The sequence below is a fragment of the Artemia franciscana genome, chromosome 2 (genome assembly GCF_032884065.1).
Source record: "Artemia franciscana chromosome 2, ASM3288406v1, whole genome shotgun sequence".
Classification (NCBI taxonomy): Eukaryota; Metazoa; Arthropoda; class Branchiopoda; order Anostraca; family Artemiidae; genus Artemia; species Artemia franciscana.
Genome location: NC_088864.1, coordinates 1,130,346 through 1,143,693, shown reverse-complemented (window position 1 = coordinate 1,143,693; position 13,348 = coordinate 1,130,346). Strand labels below are relative to the sequence as shown.

Sequence of the window (13,348 nt, the reverse complement as noted above, 5' to 3'; positions counted from 1 at the left end):
TCCCCCCCCATATGGTCAGCTCAGGAAAACACCTATTTTTAATTTAATCTGGTCCGGTCCCTGATACACATGTCCAGTTTCATCGTCCTAGCTTGCCTGAAGTAGCAGACAGACAGACAGACAGACCGACAGACAGACCAACTGAGTTTGCGATCGCTATATGTCACTTGGTTAATGCCAAGTGCCATAAAAAGGAGGTAGGTGTTCTGTCTGTAGTATAGGCAACCCATAGTGCCCAACACCCTGTGTGTAGTATAGGCAAGCTTTAATGCCTATTATCCTTTCTATAGAATTGTCCCTTAAACTACTGAGAAGCTAGGTTGCACTCTAGTCACATTTCAACACACTCCTCAACTTGCCCTGGAAGTTTCAGCTTATTACCTTCAACCGTTCCTGAGATATTGCTGTCATATGCTTCTGACACCAGCAAGCACTTAGTATGTTCTGATTTTATTCAATATCCTACTTAATATTTCCTGAAACATTTCCCTCAATACCCCAAGCCTTTCTGGAGACACATGATCACACATGACACCCTTTCCTAAAACAACAACATTAGCCTATATGTGTATTAAATACAAAAAAAATTTTTCAACTGCAAGTAAGGAGCGACATTTCAACTTAAAACGAACTGAAATTATTCCGTATATGAAAGGCGCTGTCCCCTCCTCAACGCCCCACTCTTTACGCTAAAGTTTTTTTATTGTTTTAAAAAGAAAGTTGTGAGAAAGATTTAAACTTTAGCGTAAAGAGTGGCGCGTTGAGGAGGGGACAGCCTCTTTCATATGCGGAATAATTTTTGTTCGTTTTAAGATTTAATGTCGCTCCTTACTTGCAGTTGAAAAAAACGTGTGTTTTGGTTAATTTCTGGACGTTTTTGAAACGTTTCTGAACGTTTTTAATGCATGTTTTGATAGTGGCTCACCGTACATGCATAATTAAAACGAAATTTTCATATTAATTTTTTTGGCTAAATGGCTTTCTCATAGTTTTGATCGCACGATTTTGATAAAAAAAAAGGGATGGAAGAGGAGGCCTGGTTGACCTCCAATTTTTGGCTACTTTAAAAGGCAACTAGAACTTCTTATTATTTTACGAAGGTTTTTATTAGTAATAAATATACGTAACTTGCGAATTAACTTACGTTACGAACTTCTATATTTGTATATTTTTATTGCGTATCTGAAGGGATTCACCCTCGTCAATGCCTCACTCTTTACACTAAAGCTTGAATTTTCTCCCAATTCTTTAAGAATAACCCCTGAATCACAAAGGCTGTAGAACAAATAGTTGAAATTACTAAAAATACTTTAGCGTAAAGAACGAGGAATTGAGGAGGAGACAAACCCTCCTATATACACCCTTATATAGTGCAAAACCTATAATTAAGTGGAGGAAAATTTTCAGGGCTTACACCCTTCTCTTTACTTTAAATAACTGTGAGTTTAATAATAACTGTGAATTAGTGAGTTTAAATTTGAATTGGTCTTTGTGCTTTAAGTTTGCTCTTTACCTTGGGCCATTTGTGTTTGAAATAAGTCTAAATCCTGCTCTTTATTTATCTATATTGTCAAGTGATTTTCCTCGCGTAGTTACTTCATAAATTATCCTTTTTAATTGTTGATTTTGCATAAATTGTATATAAATTAAGGGAAAGTTGTAAGATAAAAATGGTTCGATCTCAAGTTATAGGGCTATAGTGAAAAAAAAGGCCACATGTGACAGATGATATATTGCCAAATATTGGGCCTTTCGGCCACCCATCTAAGAACATACTAAAAGCCAGTTACCCCCCAATGAGGTGCTTAAAGGTAGTAAGAAAAATAAAACTTGAACTTCATGGAAGATTACAAAGACAGAAGTTTTGAACAGACTGGAGTAGAGGAGGAACTTGTGCAGTCTTGGTGGCCTTAGGCAGCTGGATGCTGTAATGAGCTGTTAGAAATAGTAGCATTAATTACAGACTTTGTTATTTTAAAAGGGTAATGGACCAATTACTTGGCTCAACCTTTGAAGAGTAAATCCTTAACCTTGTTCTCTTTTAATTAAGGCTACTAGTGTGTATCCACGAAGCGAATAAAATGCTAACTGGCCTTAACCAAAAGTCCAAACCGCAAAAATGAACTTGTCAAATGTTGTTCTAATTTAATGCAGTTTTTGCTGTGGTTTCAACTTCAGTGTACTCGATTACAAAACTTTACCTAGCTAATATTTACAAAAAAAAGTATTCGCTTGATCACATAGTCAGTCATCATCCGAGAGGTTCCCAATCTCCGCCATTGGGTGTCAATCTAGAATCTATGATTTTGCCACGCGTGGTGCACCTACACCACGCTGTGCCATAAATGATACACTTGGTGCTGCGTGAATCATATTTCCACCACACATGGCAAGTGTCAACAGGTAAACATGATTGGTAACGAACCTTTAAATAGTTTGTGATATCAAACTGTATGTAAGGAGCAACTAGTTCTAATAGAAACTGAAATACTAATAAAGGAGTTTTTTGCAACAATGTGTGGACATCAGGATTCTGCTTTTTATGGTAATAAATAAAAAACAAGTATTTTCTAACTGAAAGTAAGGAGCGACATTAAAACTGAAAACGAACAGAAATTATTCCGTATATGAAAGGGGCTAGCTAAAAGTATTTTTAGTAATCTCAACTATTTATTCTACGGCCTTTGTAAGTTAAGGGTCATTCTTAAAGAGTTGGGACACAATTCAAGCTTTAGTGTAAAGAGCGAGGTATTTACGAGAGGGCAAACCCCCTCATATACGTAATAAAAATATACAAATACAGAAGTTCGTTACGTATGTTAATTCGTAAGTTACAGTATTTATTACTAATAAAAACGTTTATAAAAAAATTTAAAAAGCTTTAGTTGCTTTCTAAGTAACCAAAAATTGGAGGGTAACTAGGCCTTCTCCCCCACTCCTTCTTTTTATCAAAATCGTTCAATCAAAACTATGAGAAAGCCATTTAGACAAAAAAAAATAATATGCAAATTTCGCTTTTATTATTCATTTTTTCCAACAATTTTTTTACTTGCAAGTATGGAGCGACATCAAAACTTAAAACGAACAGAAATTATTCCGTATATGAAAGGGAAGGTCCCCTCCTCTACGCCCCGCTCTTTACGCTAAATTTTTTCATTGTTTTAAAAATTAGAACTTTGACAAAGAGCCAAACCTTAGCGTAAAGAGCGGGACACTGAGGAGGGAAAGCCCCCCTCATATACGGAATAATTTCTGTTTGTTTTAAGTTTCAATGTTGCTCCCTACTTTCAGTTGAAAAAACCTTGGTTCTTTATTTAATTTCTCATTTTTTTTTAAATAACACTGGAAAATACAGCACCCTCTTCATGAAAATTCTCTTCCTCCACGAGATAAATTCCTCCAAGGAAAGAACCTTTCAAGTAACCCCCTCTCCCTGACCGCTTACCACCAGAAAAAATCCCCCTGAAAACGTCAGTATACTTCCCAATAACTAACACTATATGTAAACAATGGACAAAGTTCATAACTTCAGTCCTTCCCCCGGGGACTCTGGGCAATTAAGTCGTCCTCAAAGACATAGTTATTAGATTTTTCGACTATGCTGAATAAAATAACTATCTCAAAATTTTGATCCGGTGACTTTGGGGAAAAATGAGCATGGGAGGGGGCGTAATTTCCCTCCAATTTATTTGGTCACCAAAAAAGGCACTAGAACCTTTACTTTCCGTTAAAATGAGCCCTCTCACGACATTCTAGGACCACTGGATCGATACGATCACCCATGGAGAAACAAACAAATAAACACGCATCTGTGATTTTCTTCTGGCAAAAAATACAAAATTACGCATTTTTGCAGATAGGACCTTGAAACCTCTACAGTAGTGTTTTCTGATACGCTGAATCTGTTGGCGTGATTTCATTAAGATTCTGTGACTTTTAAGGGGTATTTCCCCCCTTTTCCGAAAATAAGACAAATTTTCTCAGGTTTGTAACTTTTGACAGCTAATACTAATGAAACTTATATATTTAAAATATGCATAATAATCTGATTTTTGTTGTTGTATATATTGGTATCAAAATTCCGTTATTTCGAGTTTCGGTTACTATTGAGCTAGGTTGCTCCTTACTACAGTTCGTTGCCACAAACTGTTTGATTATATACTCTGGTGTACAATTTTAAATCAGCTATAGTGAAGGAGGGATAACGGTAACGGTCCTTTTGGGTGGGAGAAGTTTACCTGAAGCCTCAAAAAGCGTGTTTACTGCTCAAATATTTTAACTAATAAATTAATTTATGTCTTTGTTCGTTCCCAGGAATACTTTCGAGCTAAGTCTGGAGCATGGGTGCTGTTGGGTGATATCTCCTCTCTTGTTGTAGAAATACTTTTAGAAAAGTGTTGAAGGTGAGATTCTAAGTGTCGCTCCTGATAAATATTTCAAAGGGTGCGCTTTTTCAGGGATGATTATCATTCTCAAAGCATTTTATATGAAAAATTCAACTTAAACGTTTAAAACGGGGATTGAATCAGGCAGTAGTAGCTTCTGCCATGTTAAAGAAGGCCTTGTGTCAAACAATTCGTTTTGGACTTCATTTATTTGTTGATAGTGATTTATATTCGATATAAGCTTGAATTATTATTTGATTTTATTTCTGCTCGATTTTAGTTTAATTTGGCCTAGTTGTTTACTTTTCTTTGAAAGACTTTGTTTTTTTAAAATAATATTTTCACTGATATAATATTATGTTAATTTCATACGTTTAATTCCCAGCAACCTAGAGGATAAACCTCTAAAATTAGAGGATAAACCTATTAAACTAGATGTTTAATTCTAGGCAAGCTAGAAATTCCGATTCCAGAGGCAATACTATAGTGCTGTAAGTAGTAGAGAGCCATAAGGATTCAATGTTTTGTTATTATTAATTTTTTTCCCTGAGGCACATCATAGGGAAGGGGGTGTCGGGTGAACTTTGAAGGGACTCATGCGATTGGAAATCACAAGTTCTAGTTCCTCTTTTAAGAGTGAGAAGTGATAGGAGGATTGCCAGCCCCTCACGCCCTTTTCCGCCAAATGCATCCGATCAAACTGTGAGATAGTCATTTTCAAAATAATCCAAAGGCCGAATAACTATGCTTACGGGTTTGATAACCCCGTCTTTTAGTCCTCGAGGGAAGTGCTGCAAGATAAACAAATTGCTTGTTGTTAACACATAGAGTATTTATTTAAGGGGTGATCGCATAAACTTCGGAGGCAGATTCGATTGCAGATTGAAAGCTCTAGTACCCCTTTTAAGATTCAAAAGTGATTGGACGACACCCCCCTTTCACGCCCTTTTAGCCCAATTAAATCGAATCAAATTTTTGTGATAGCCGTTTTATTTAAAATATTTAAAAGGCCAAAAAATTTTTCCTCCAGGGCTGATAAGAAATCCAAGCCCCGGGGCAAGACCTGTAAGCTATGCAATTTTCCTGTTAGCAATAAACAAGGTTTTTATGAGAGGGGGGTCGTATAAACTTTAGAGGAGGTTTATTCGATTCATATCAAAAGGGTTTGTTCTCTTTTTAAGAATCAAAACTAATCGAAGGGCAGCCACCCTCCCTTCAAATACATCTGATCAGAGTTTTGATATATTTATTTTGTTTGAAATAATCCAAAAGTCAAATAACTATGCCTCTGGAGCTGACACCCTCAGCCATCAGGGCAAGGGCTGTAAGCTGTGCAAGTTGTCCATTGTTAACACATAAGGGTTTTGTGGAAAGGGTGGTCGTATAAACTTTCGAGGGGGCTAATTCGATTGGAAATCGAAAGTTCCAGTGCCCATTGAGTCACAAGTGATCGATGAGGAACCACCCTCCCTCTCGTCACACCATTTTCCCCTAATTACGTCTAATCAGAATTTGAAATATCTATTTTGTTTAAAATAATTCAAAGGTTATTCAAGACCTTTGTGATTCAGGGGTCATTCTTAGAGAGTTGGAAAAAAATTCGGACTTTAGTGCAAAGAGCGAGGTATTGACGAGGGGACAAACCCCCTCATATATGTAATAAAAATATGAGAATATAGAAGTTTGTTACGTAATTTAATTTGTCGGTTACGTATATTTATTATTAATAAAAACGTTCATCAATAAAATTATAAGTCTTACTGGCCTATTTAAGTAGCCAAAAAATTGGAAGGCAACTAGGCTTCCTTTCCCGCCCCTTTTTTTCAAAATCGTCCGATCAATACTTTGAGAAAGCTACGCCAAAAAAAGTAAAATTAATATGCAAATTTCGTTTTAATTATTCATGCACGGTAAGCCAAAACACAAACCTGCATTAATTCAAAAACGTTCAGAAATAAAAAAAAAACACACTTTTTCAACCGAAAGTAAGGAGCAACATTAAAACTTCAAAAGAACAGGTATTATTATGTATATGAGGAGGTTCATCCCCTCCTCAATACCTCGCTCTTTACGCTAAAGTATTATTAGTAATTTCAAAATAGCTGTTTGTTTTGATTAAACGGCTTTTTTGATTCAGGGGTCATTCTTGAAGAAATGGAACAAAATTCGAACTTCGACCTAATAAAAACGCTCGTAAATAAAATTAAAAGTTCTACTGGCCTGTTTAAGCAACCAAAAAAATTGGAGGGCAACTAGGCCCAATTCCCCGGCCCTTTCTTCTCAAAATCATCCAATCAAAGCTTTGAGATAGCCATTTAGCCAAATAAAGTGAAATTAATATGCAAATTTCGTTTTAATTATTCAGGTACGGTGAGCCTAAATCAAAAGCTGCATTAATTCAAAAGCATACAGAAATTAAATAAAAAACAAGTTTTTATTACAGAAAGTAAGGAGCTACATTAAAACTTAAAGCGAACAGAAATTATTCCGTATACCAAAGGGCCTGTCCCCTCCTTATTGCCCTGCTCTTTCCGCTAAAGTTTGACTGTTTCTCACAACTCTACTTTTTAAAACAATAAAAAAACTTTAGTGTAACGAGCGGAGCATCGAGGAGGAGACAGCCCCTTGCATATACGGAATAACTTCTGTTCGTTTTAAGTTTTAATGTCGCTCCTCACTTTTTGTTAAAAAAAAACTTATTTTTTTATATTTAATTTAATCAAGCCTCAAATAAATCAGCTTAGTTAAACGAAGGTTCAAAATCATTGTCTATATGAACCTTTGATTTCGTATGAACTAGTTGCATCTTTACGAACAATTTCCCCTCAATGTGCCTTCTCTGCCACTTAAAAATGGAATTTACGATAGTTGAAAATCGAATAACAATCATAATGGCTTTTTGGTTTGATTTTAGTTACAACTGTTTTTGCTCTGCAAAATGGCTGAAAACATAACTCTGTTTGCACCATCTCTTCCGCTGCTTAAAAAGGCTGCTAGAACTTTCGATTTCTATTCCAATAACCCCTCTCTCTATATTCTGAAACCTTTATTTCGATATAATTACCCTTGGGAAAAAATAAATGAAAAATGAATAAACAAGCATCCGTGATCAAGCTTCTAGGAAAAAATATAAATTTAATATTTTTTCGATACGGACTTGAAGCCTCTACAGTAGGGTTCTCTGGTATGCTGAATGTGGTGATGTAATTTTCATCAAGGTTGCTTCCCTTTTTTGGCACCTTTACCCATTTTTCAAAAATCAAGCAATTTTTTTAGACTTATAATTTATGGTGGGTTACTTTAAAGTTGACGAGTCTTATATATCTGAAATCACCATAAAAAAACAAATTCCTGTAGTGCATGCATTGTTGCCAAATCTCCTTTATTAGTGTTTCAGTTTCTATTAGAACTAGTCGCTCCTTACATGCAGTTTGATATCACGAACTATTTAACGGTATGTTATCAATAGTGTTTACCTGTTGACACTTGCCATGTGTAGTGGAAGTATGATTCGCGCAGCACCAGGTGTACCATTTATCCCACAGCGTGGTGTAGGTACATCACGCGTGGCAAAATTCTAGATTCAAGATTGACACCCAATGGCGGAGAGTGGGAGACCCTCGGATGACAACTGACCATGTGATCATGCGAATTCTTTTTTTGTAAATATTAGCTAGGTAAAGTTTCGTAATCGCACATACTGAAGTTGAAACCTTAACAAAAACTGTAGTAAATTAGAATAACGTTTGACAAGTTCATTTTTGCGGTTTTTTACTTTTGGTTAAGGCCAGTTAACACTTTACTCGCTTCATGAGTATACACTAGTAGCCTTAATTAAAAGAGAACAAAGCTAAGGATTTGAAGAGTAAATTGAAGTACTCTTCAAAGGTTGAGTCAGGCAGTTGGCCCATTACCTTTTTAAGATGACAAAAATTCTAATTACTGGTACTATTTCTAACAATTCATTACAGCACCCAGCTGCCTAAGGCCACCAAAACTAAGCAAATTCCTCCTCTACTCCAATCTGTTTAAAATTTCTCTCTTTGTAATCTTCTATGAAGCTCAAATTTTCCTTTTCTTATAATCTTTTACAACCCCATTCGGGGGAGACTGGCTTTTAGTAAGTTCTTAGATTGGTGGCCGAAAAGCCCAATCTTTGGTAATGTATCATCCGTCACACGTGGCTTTTTTTCGCTATAGCCCTATAACTTGAGATCGAGCCATAAATATGTTACAACTTATTGTCACTCAATCTTTTGGCCAGGCCAACAAATACTTAAAACATCTTGGCCAATTCCTCTAGAAAACATCTAGCATATCTTCCTCTGCTTTCCGAAGCGCCAACTTTTCCGAGTCATACGTGATTACTGTCACCACTATGGCTTCCAATGTTTTAATATTAGTTCGAAGACTTATTCTTCTATTTTTGCCAAATTTATTCAACTGTAAAAAAAACCCTGTGCAATGGTGATCCTACTTTAACATCTTTACTGCATCCGTATCTTCACTACTAACACATCTGAGGTAAGTGAAGGGATGCAGTTTATCGACCTGCACCTTCAATTAGTTAGTCGATTACTTTCAATTAGTTGCTCGACCTGCACTTTCAATTATTTGTGCATTCTTAAGTAACAAGACATGGAAATACAGCAAAGTTCTAATTTCTGTGATTTAGGGCCACGATAAAATAGTTCTGGCTCAACTAGGTCCAAGATTCTGCCAAGAGAAAATTCTGAGATAGCCAATAGGCTTAGAGCTATACCTATTCAAATAGCCTCCCGGTTTTGGATGTGATACTGCTAAGTACTTGTCCCTTAATTTATATACAATTTATGCAGAATCAATAGCTAAAAAGAATAATTTATGCAGTAACTAGGAAAAGATAGATAAATAAAGAGCAAGATTCAGACCTTTTTCAAACACAAAGGGCCCAAGGTAAAGAGCAAGCTTAAAGCACAAAGGTCTGTTCAAACTAAAAATGCACAAAAGTTTATCTAAAATAAAGAGTAGGCTATAACCCCTGAAAGTTTTCCTCCGCTTACTTATAGGTTTCGCACTTTACTGAAAGCACAGGGTGTTACAGTACGGTTGGAATTTTTTATTTCTTTGAAATTTCAAAATAAAAATAAATTCTACAAAAAAGTTACTTAGTTACTAAAAGTTACCAAGTAATTAGACTGGAAGGAAGGGTTTTCTACCCTCTCTCTAAAATTTTCAGTTTTTACAATTCTCTTAGTAATAATACTGAATTTCATATACTGCACCTAAATTTTGTTTTCCCCCTAAAAAACCTATTTATGTCCCTGAACATAGCAAATAAAGGTATCGAGATTATCAAAGTGCTATTTTGTTTATGTTAGAATAAAATATATAATTTTTTGTATAACTAATTTTGAATTACCAAAATATGATAGATTAACCAAAAAACACTGATTAGGATTCATTTGCAAGATAGCTTAGTTTAAGAAATATCTAAATTGAGAATATAAAATTCTGATGATTTCCGAAGACGTGCCCACCTCATGGTAGGTGTTGTGAATTATGCACTTTGCCGACTGTTAACATTTAGCGTTTAAAATTGGGAAAAGGGCATTTTATTTTTATCTTGGATGGGTCCCAAAAAGATAAGATTGCTATGAAATACTTCCAGGGAATGTTGAACTAGATCAAAAGACACCATGTACATCCAGGCTATTAAAAGTATGTATCTGCAGTATTTCATGAATGGCTGAGAGTATTAAGCTGAAACTTTTAGGGCATGTTTAGGAGGATGTTGAAAACTCATCAGAGGACAACCAGCCCCCCTCGCTTTGCCATTTTAGCTGTCCACCACCAAACACATCCCGTCAAAATTTTGAGGTTGTCATATTGTTCAAAATAATCCGAAGATCAAACAACTATTGCCCTCAGGGATGACATGACTGGCCACAGTTCTTGGGGCAAGAGCTGTAAATTAGGCAATTTGCCCCTTATTCACTTATAAGCTAATGTTGTTGTCTTAGGAAAGGGTGGTGTGTTTGATCGTGGGTCTCCAAAAAGGCTTAGGGTATTTAGGGAAATGAATCAGACAATGTTAAATGGGATATTAAATAAAATCAGAACATACCAAGGGCTTGCTGTTGTCAGAAGCATATGACAGCAATATCCCAGGAACAGGTTAAGGAATTAAGCTGAAACCTCCAGGGCAAGTTGAAGGGTGCGTTGAAAAGTGATTAGAGTACATTCTAGCTTCTCAGTAGTTTGAGGAGCTATACTACCAATAGGACATTAAGCATTCTAGATTGCCTATACGACAGAATTTCACATCTTTCATAATCATAGACTCTAATACGATCTTTTGGCATAGGAAAAAAGAAATATTATTTTGAATAAATAATGCAGGTGGTAGTCCAATTTTTGAAATTAAAAAAAAACTCGTGTAGGAATTATTTACAATGGGTTTAGACACCAATGGCCGAGGGAGGGGGTAGTTCAAGTGTATTATTGAGACGCTAATTCACTCATCCCAAAAGTTAAAACTGATAATTTATTAAATGATTAGGAAAATGATAAGCACATTAGCTCTTGACTTGACTTTACCAATCGGAACGACTCTATTTATCCGGAGCTAATGAACCGCCAGGTCCTAACTATTATATCTAAAATTCGAGACGGGGAATGACTTTATTGCCCATTGTGTGTTTGCAGATCCAAAGGTACTTTGTTGACAAACTCACAATGAGGATATAAAAAGCCTGCAAGGGGTTGCCTAATACACTATGTTAAAGATAATTTCGATATGAGTGTTTAAAGAACCTGTGTGGAAAGTAATTTAGTTTTAAGAGTGAAAATAATAGCGATTTGTTCATTAAAATTTGAAAAGTACACAGTTATAGTAGAAAATAACGCCATGTCAGCAATATAGGATGAAGTCAATGCATGTGAGGCTGGTCTGAAGGTACTACCCCATTGGCACAACCTCACTTCAGATCGAGATGCTTATGTACAATATAGACAACATCTTGGTGTGGAAAATTTCATTTAAATTCAGTAGGTGGGAGGGGCAGAGACTTTTCCAACATTATTTTCCGTGAATACTAGGCAGAGTTATTGTTGTTGTATTTTTAATGTATTTTTACGCATTCTTAAAATAAAATTGTTTACTTGAATCCCCACGCTCACAGTTCTCCTGGGAAGGGGGAGGGATCTGGCCTTCGGTCGGCCGCCACCAGTGGTCGTAGCGACTTATGAAGGGAGGGGGGATGTATAACCCTTTTCTAAGTTTTTTAGACTGTGATTTTTTTTTTATATAAAATGCTTATTTAAAAAATGTTTTGTGTTTATCATAAAATAAGAGAAAACATCTATTATTCTAATATTGTTGTTCTTGAACATCGTAGTAGTTGGAGGACTGATAGGAAAATTATTATTATTTATTCATTAGCCAAATACTGTTAACAGTTAGTTTTATTCCAGCTGTCGAAGGCTTTGAAGACGAAGTTTATGAGTTTAAAACACCATTCAGATCGTTTCTTTATGGTCCACCAACCTCGGGCAAAACGACACTTTTAGCAAAAATAGTACAAAGTCGTAATCAGATGTTTATGAAAAAGCCGAAAAAATCTACTATTACTACAAAGTTTGGCAAGAGTCTTGTGATAAAATAAAGGCTTTTGCACCAGAATATCAAATTGACGTGTTCTACATTATTGATCCCAACTCATGGGTTTTTATTGTGGGTTTGACTGAATCCATTGAACAATTGTCTCTGAAGATGCTAAAATTGCTTACTTCTGCTCGCACCATGAAAAAATTTCCGTAACACTTGTCCTTCACAATCTCTTTCATCAGAGAAAAATATATGAGAACACTTGCTTTGAATTGTACCTACTATATCATCTAAAGCGTTTTTCGGGATTCAAGTTCTCTAATAACTCTCAATAAACAAATATATCATGGTGCGCAAAAACTTCTACTTTCAGCATACAATCAAGCAACAAATAAGCCTTATGGTTATATTCTATTGGATGTCAATCAGAACATACCCGAAGATTTGCGTTTAGTCACAGGTATTTTTGATAATGAATTTACCGGGTATCTTCCAATGAACAGTAAAAATGGTCATTAGTTACCATCATGACACTTAAGAAGGTATTGACAAAAAATCATTAATCTCATATCTGAACTTTGTTTAAATTGAACCAAGGGCTTGCTCACTTGCCCAAATTAGTTAAACAATAGAAAAAGCAATATCGTTCCATTGTAGGCGCCCTGGCAAGAAGCATTAACAAAGGAAAATATCTAAAATTTAAAAGGAAACGGGTGGTAGCTTTTTTACACTTGTGTTATCAATAATAGCAAGACCTGTAAACAGCTGTTTCAAAAAAAATATAGCACACATGACCCTACAAATTGACGCCAATGGTTCAAGATTCTGGAACATCAACAACAGCAAAACAACCAAAGAAGGGAGATTCAATATTGTCCATGGTTTTGTCAGGTGTTGGAGACCTACTGCTACCCTCATATCGCTAGCAAAATAAAAGACATATCTCATGAAAAGTGAAAACACTCGAATTGATAATAAAGGGAATTTAATTATAATTAAGGGAAAAAGTTACAATCTACTCGGCTTAATGTAAAATATGGCTACAATTCGTAAACGAATTTTATCCTTTGACAATCATCTATACAACTTTTTAATCACATTAAACTTCACAAAAAGTCTTATTACTAGTAAGCAAACTCTAAAATGATCAGTGGAAAATAACAGTCTAACAATAAAAAGGAGAAGATTTTAAATCAATGTTAAACAATACTAGTAAACCTACCGCTACTAGTAGTAGAAACAATGATTTAATGACACCAGTGTTGGTGAGTAAATAGCAAAGATGTCTTGATATCAACTCATAACCATCATCACTACCAACTAGTATGGAAAGGGGTAGCGGACGCTACACTACGTGTTTGTGTTCAAAATTATT

The 13,348-nt window shown here is 35.5% G+C and overlaps 1 protein-coding gene across 1 annotated transcript in view; it reads right to left on the bottom strand.

Moving 5' to 3' along the window:
• The window catches only part of LOC136035662 (adhesive plaque matrix protein-like), a 22,778-nt gene extending 10,551 nt beyond the window's left edge, over positions 1–12,227 (bottom strand). The window contains exon 1 of the mRNA XM_065717576.1: positions 12,156–12,227. Coding sequence (XP_065573648.1) covers positions 12,156–12,212 — 57 coding nt within the window. The 5' untranslated portion in view covers positions 12,213–12,227. The remainder of the gene's footprint in view (positions 1–12,155) is intronic.
• Positions 12,228–13,348: the final 1,121 nt, after the last annotated feature.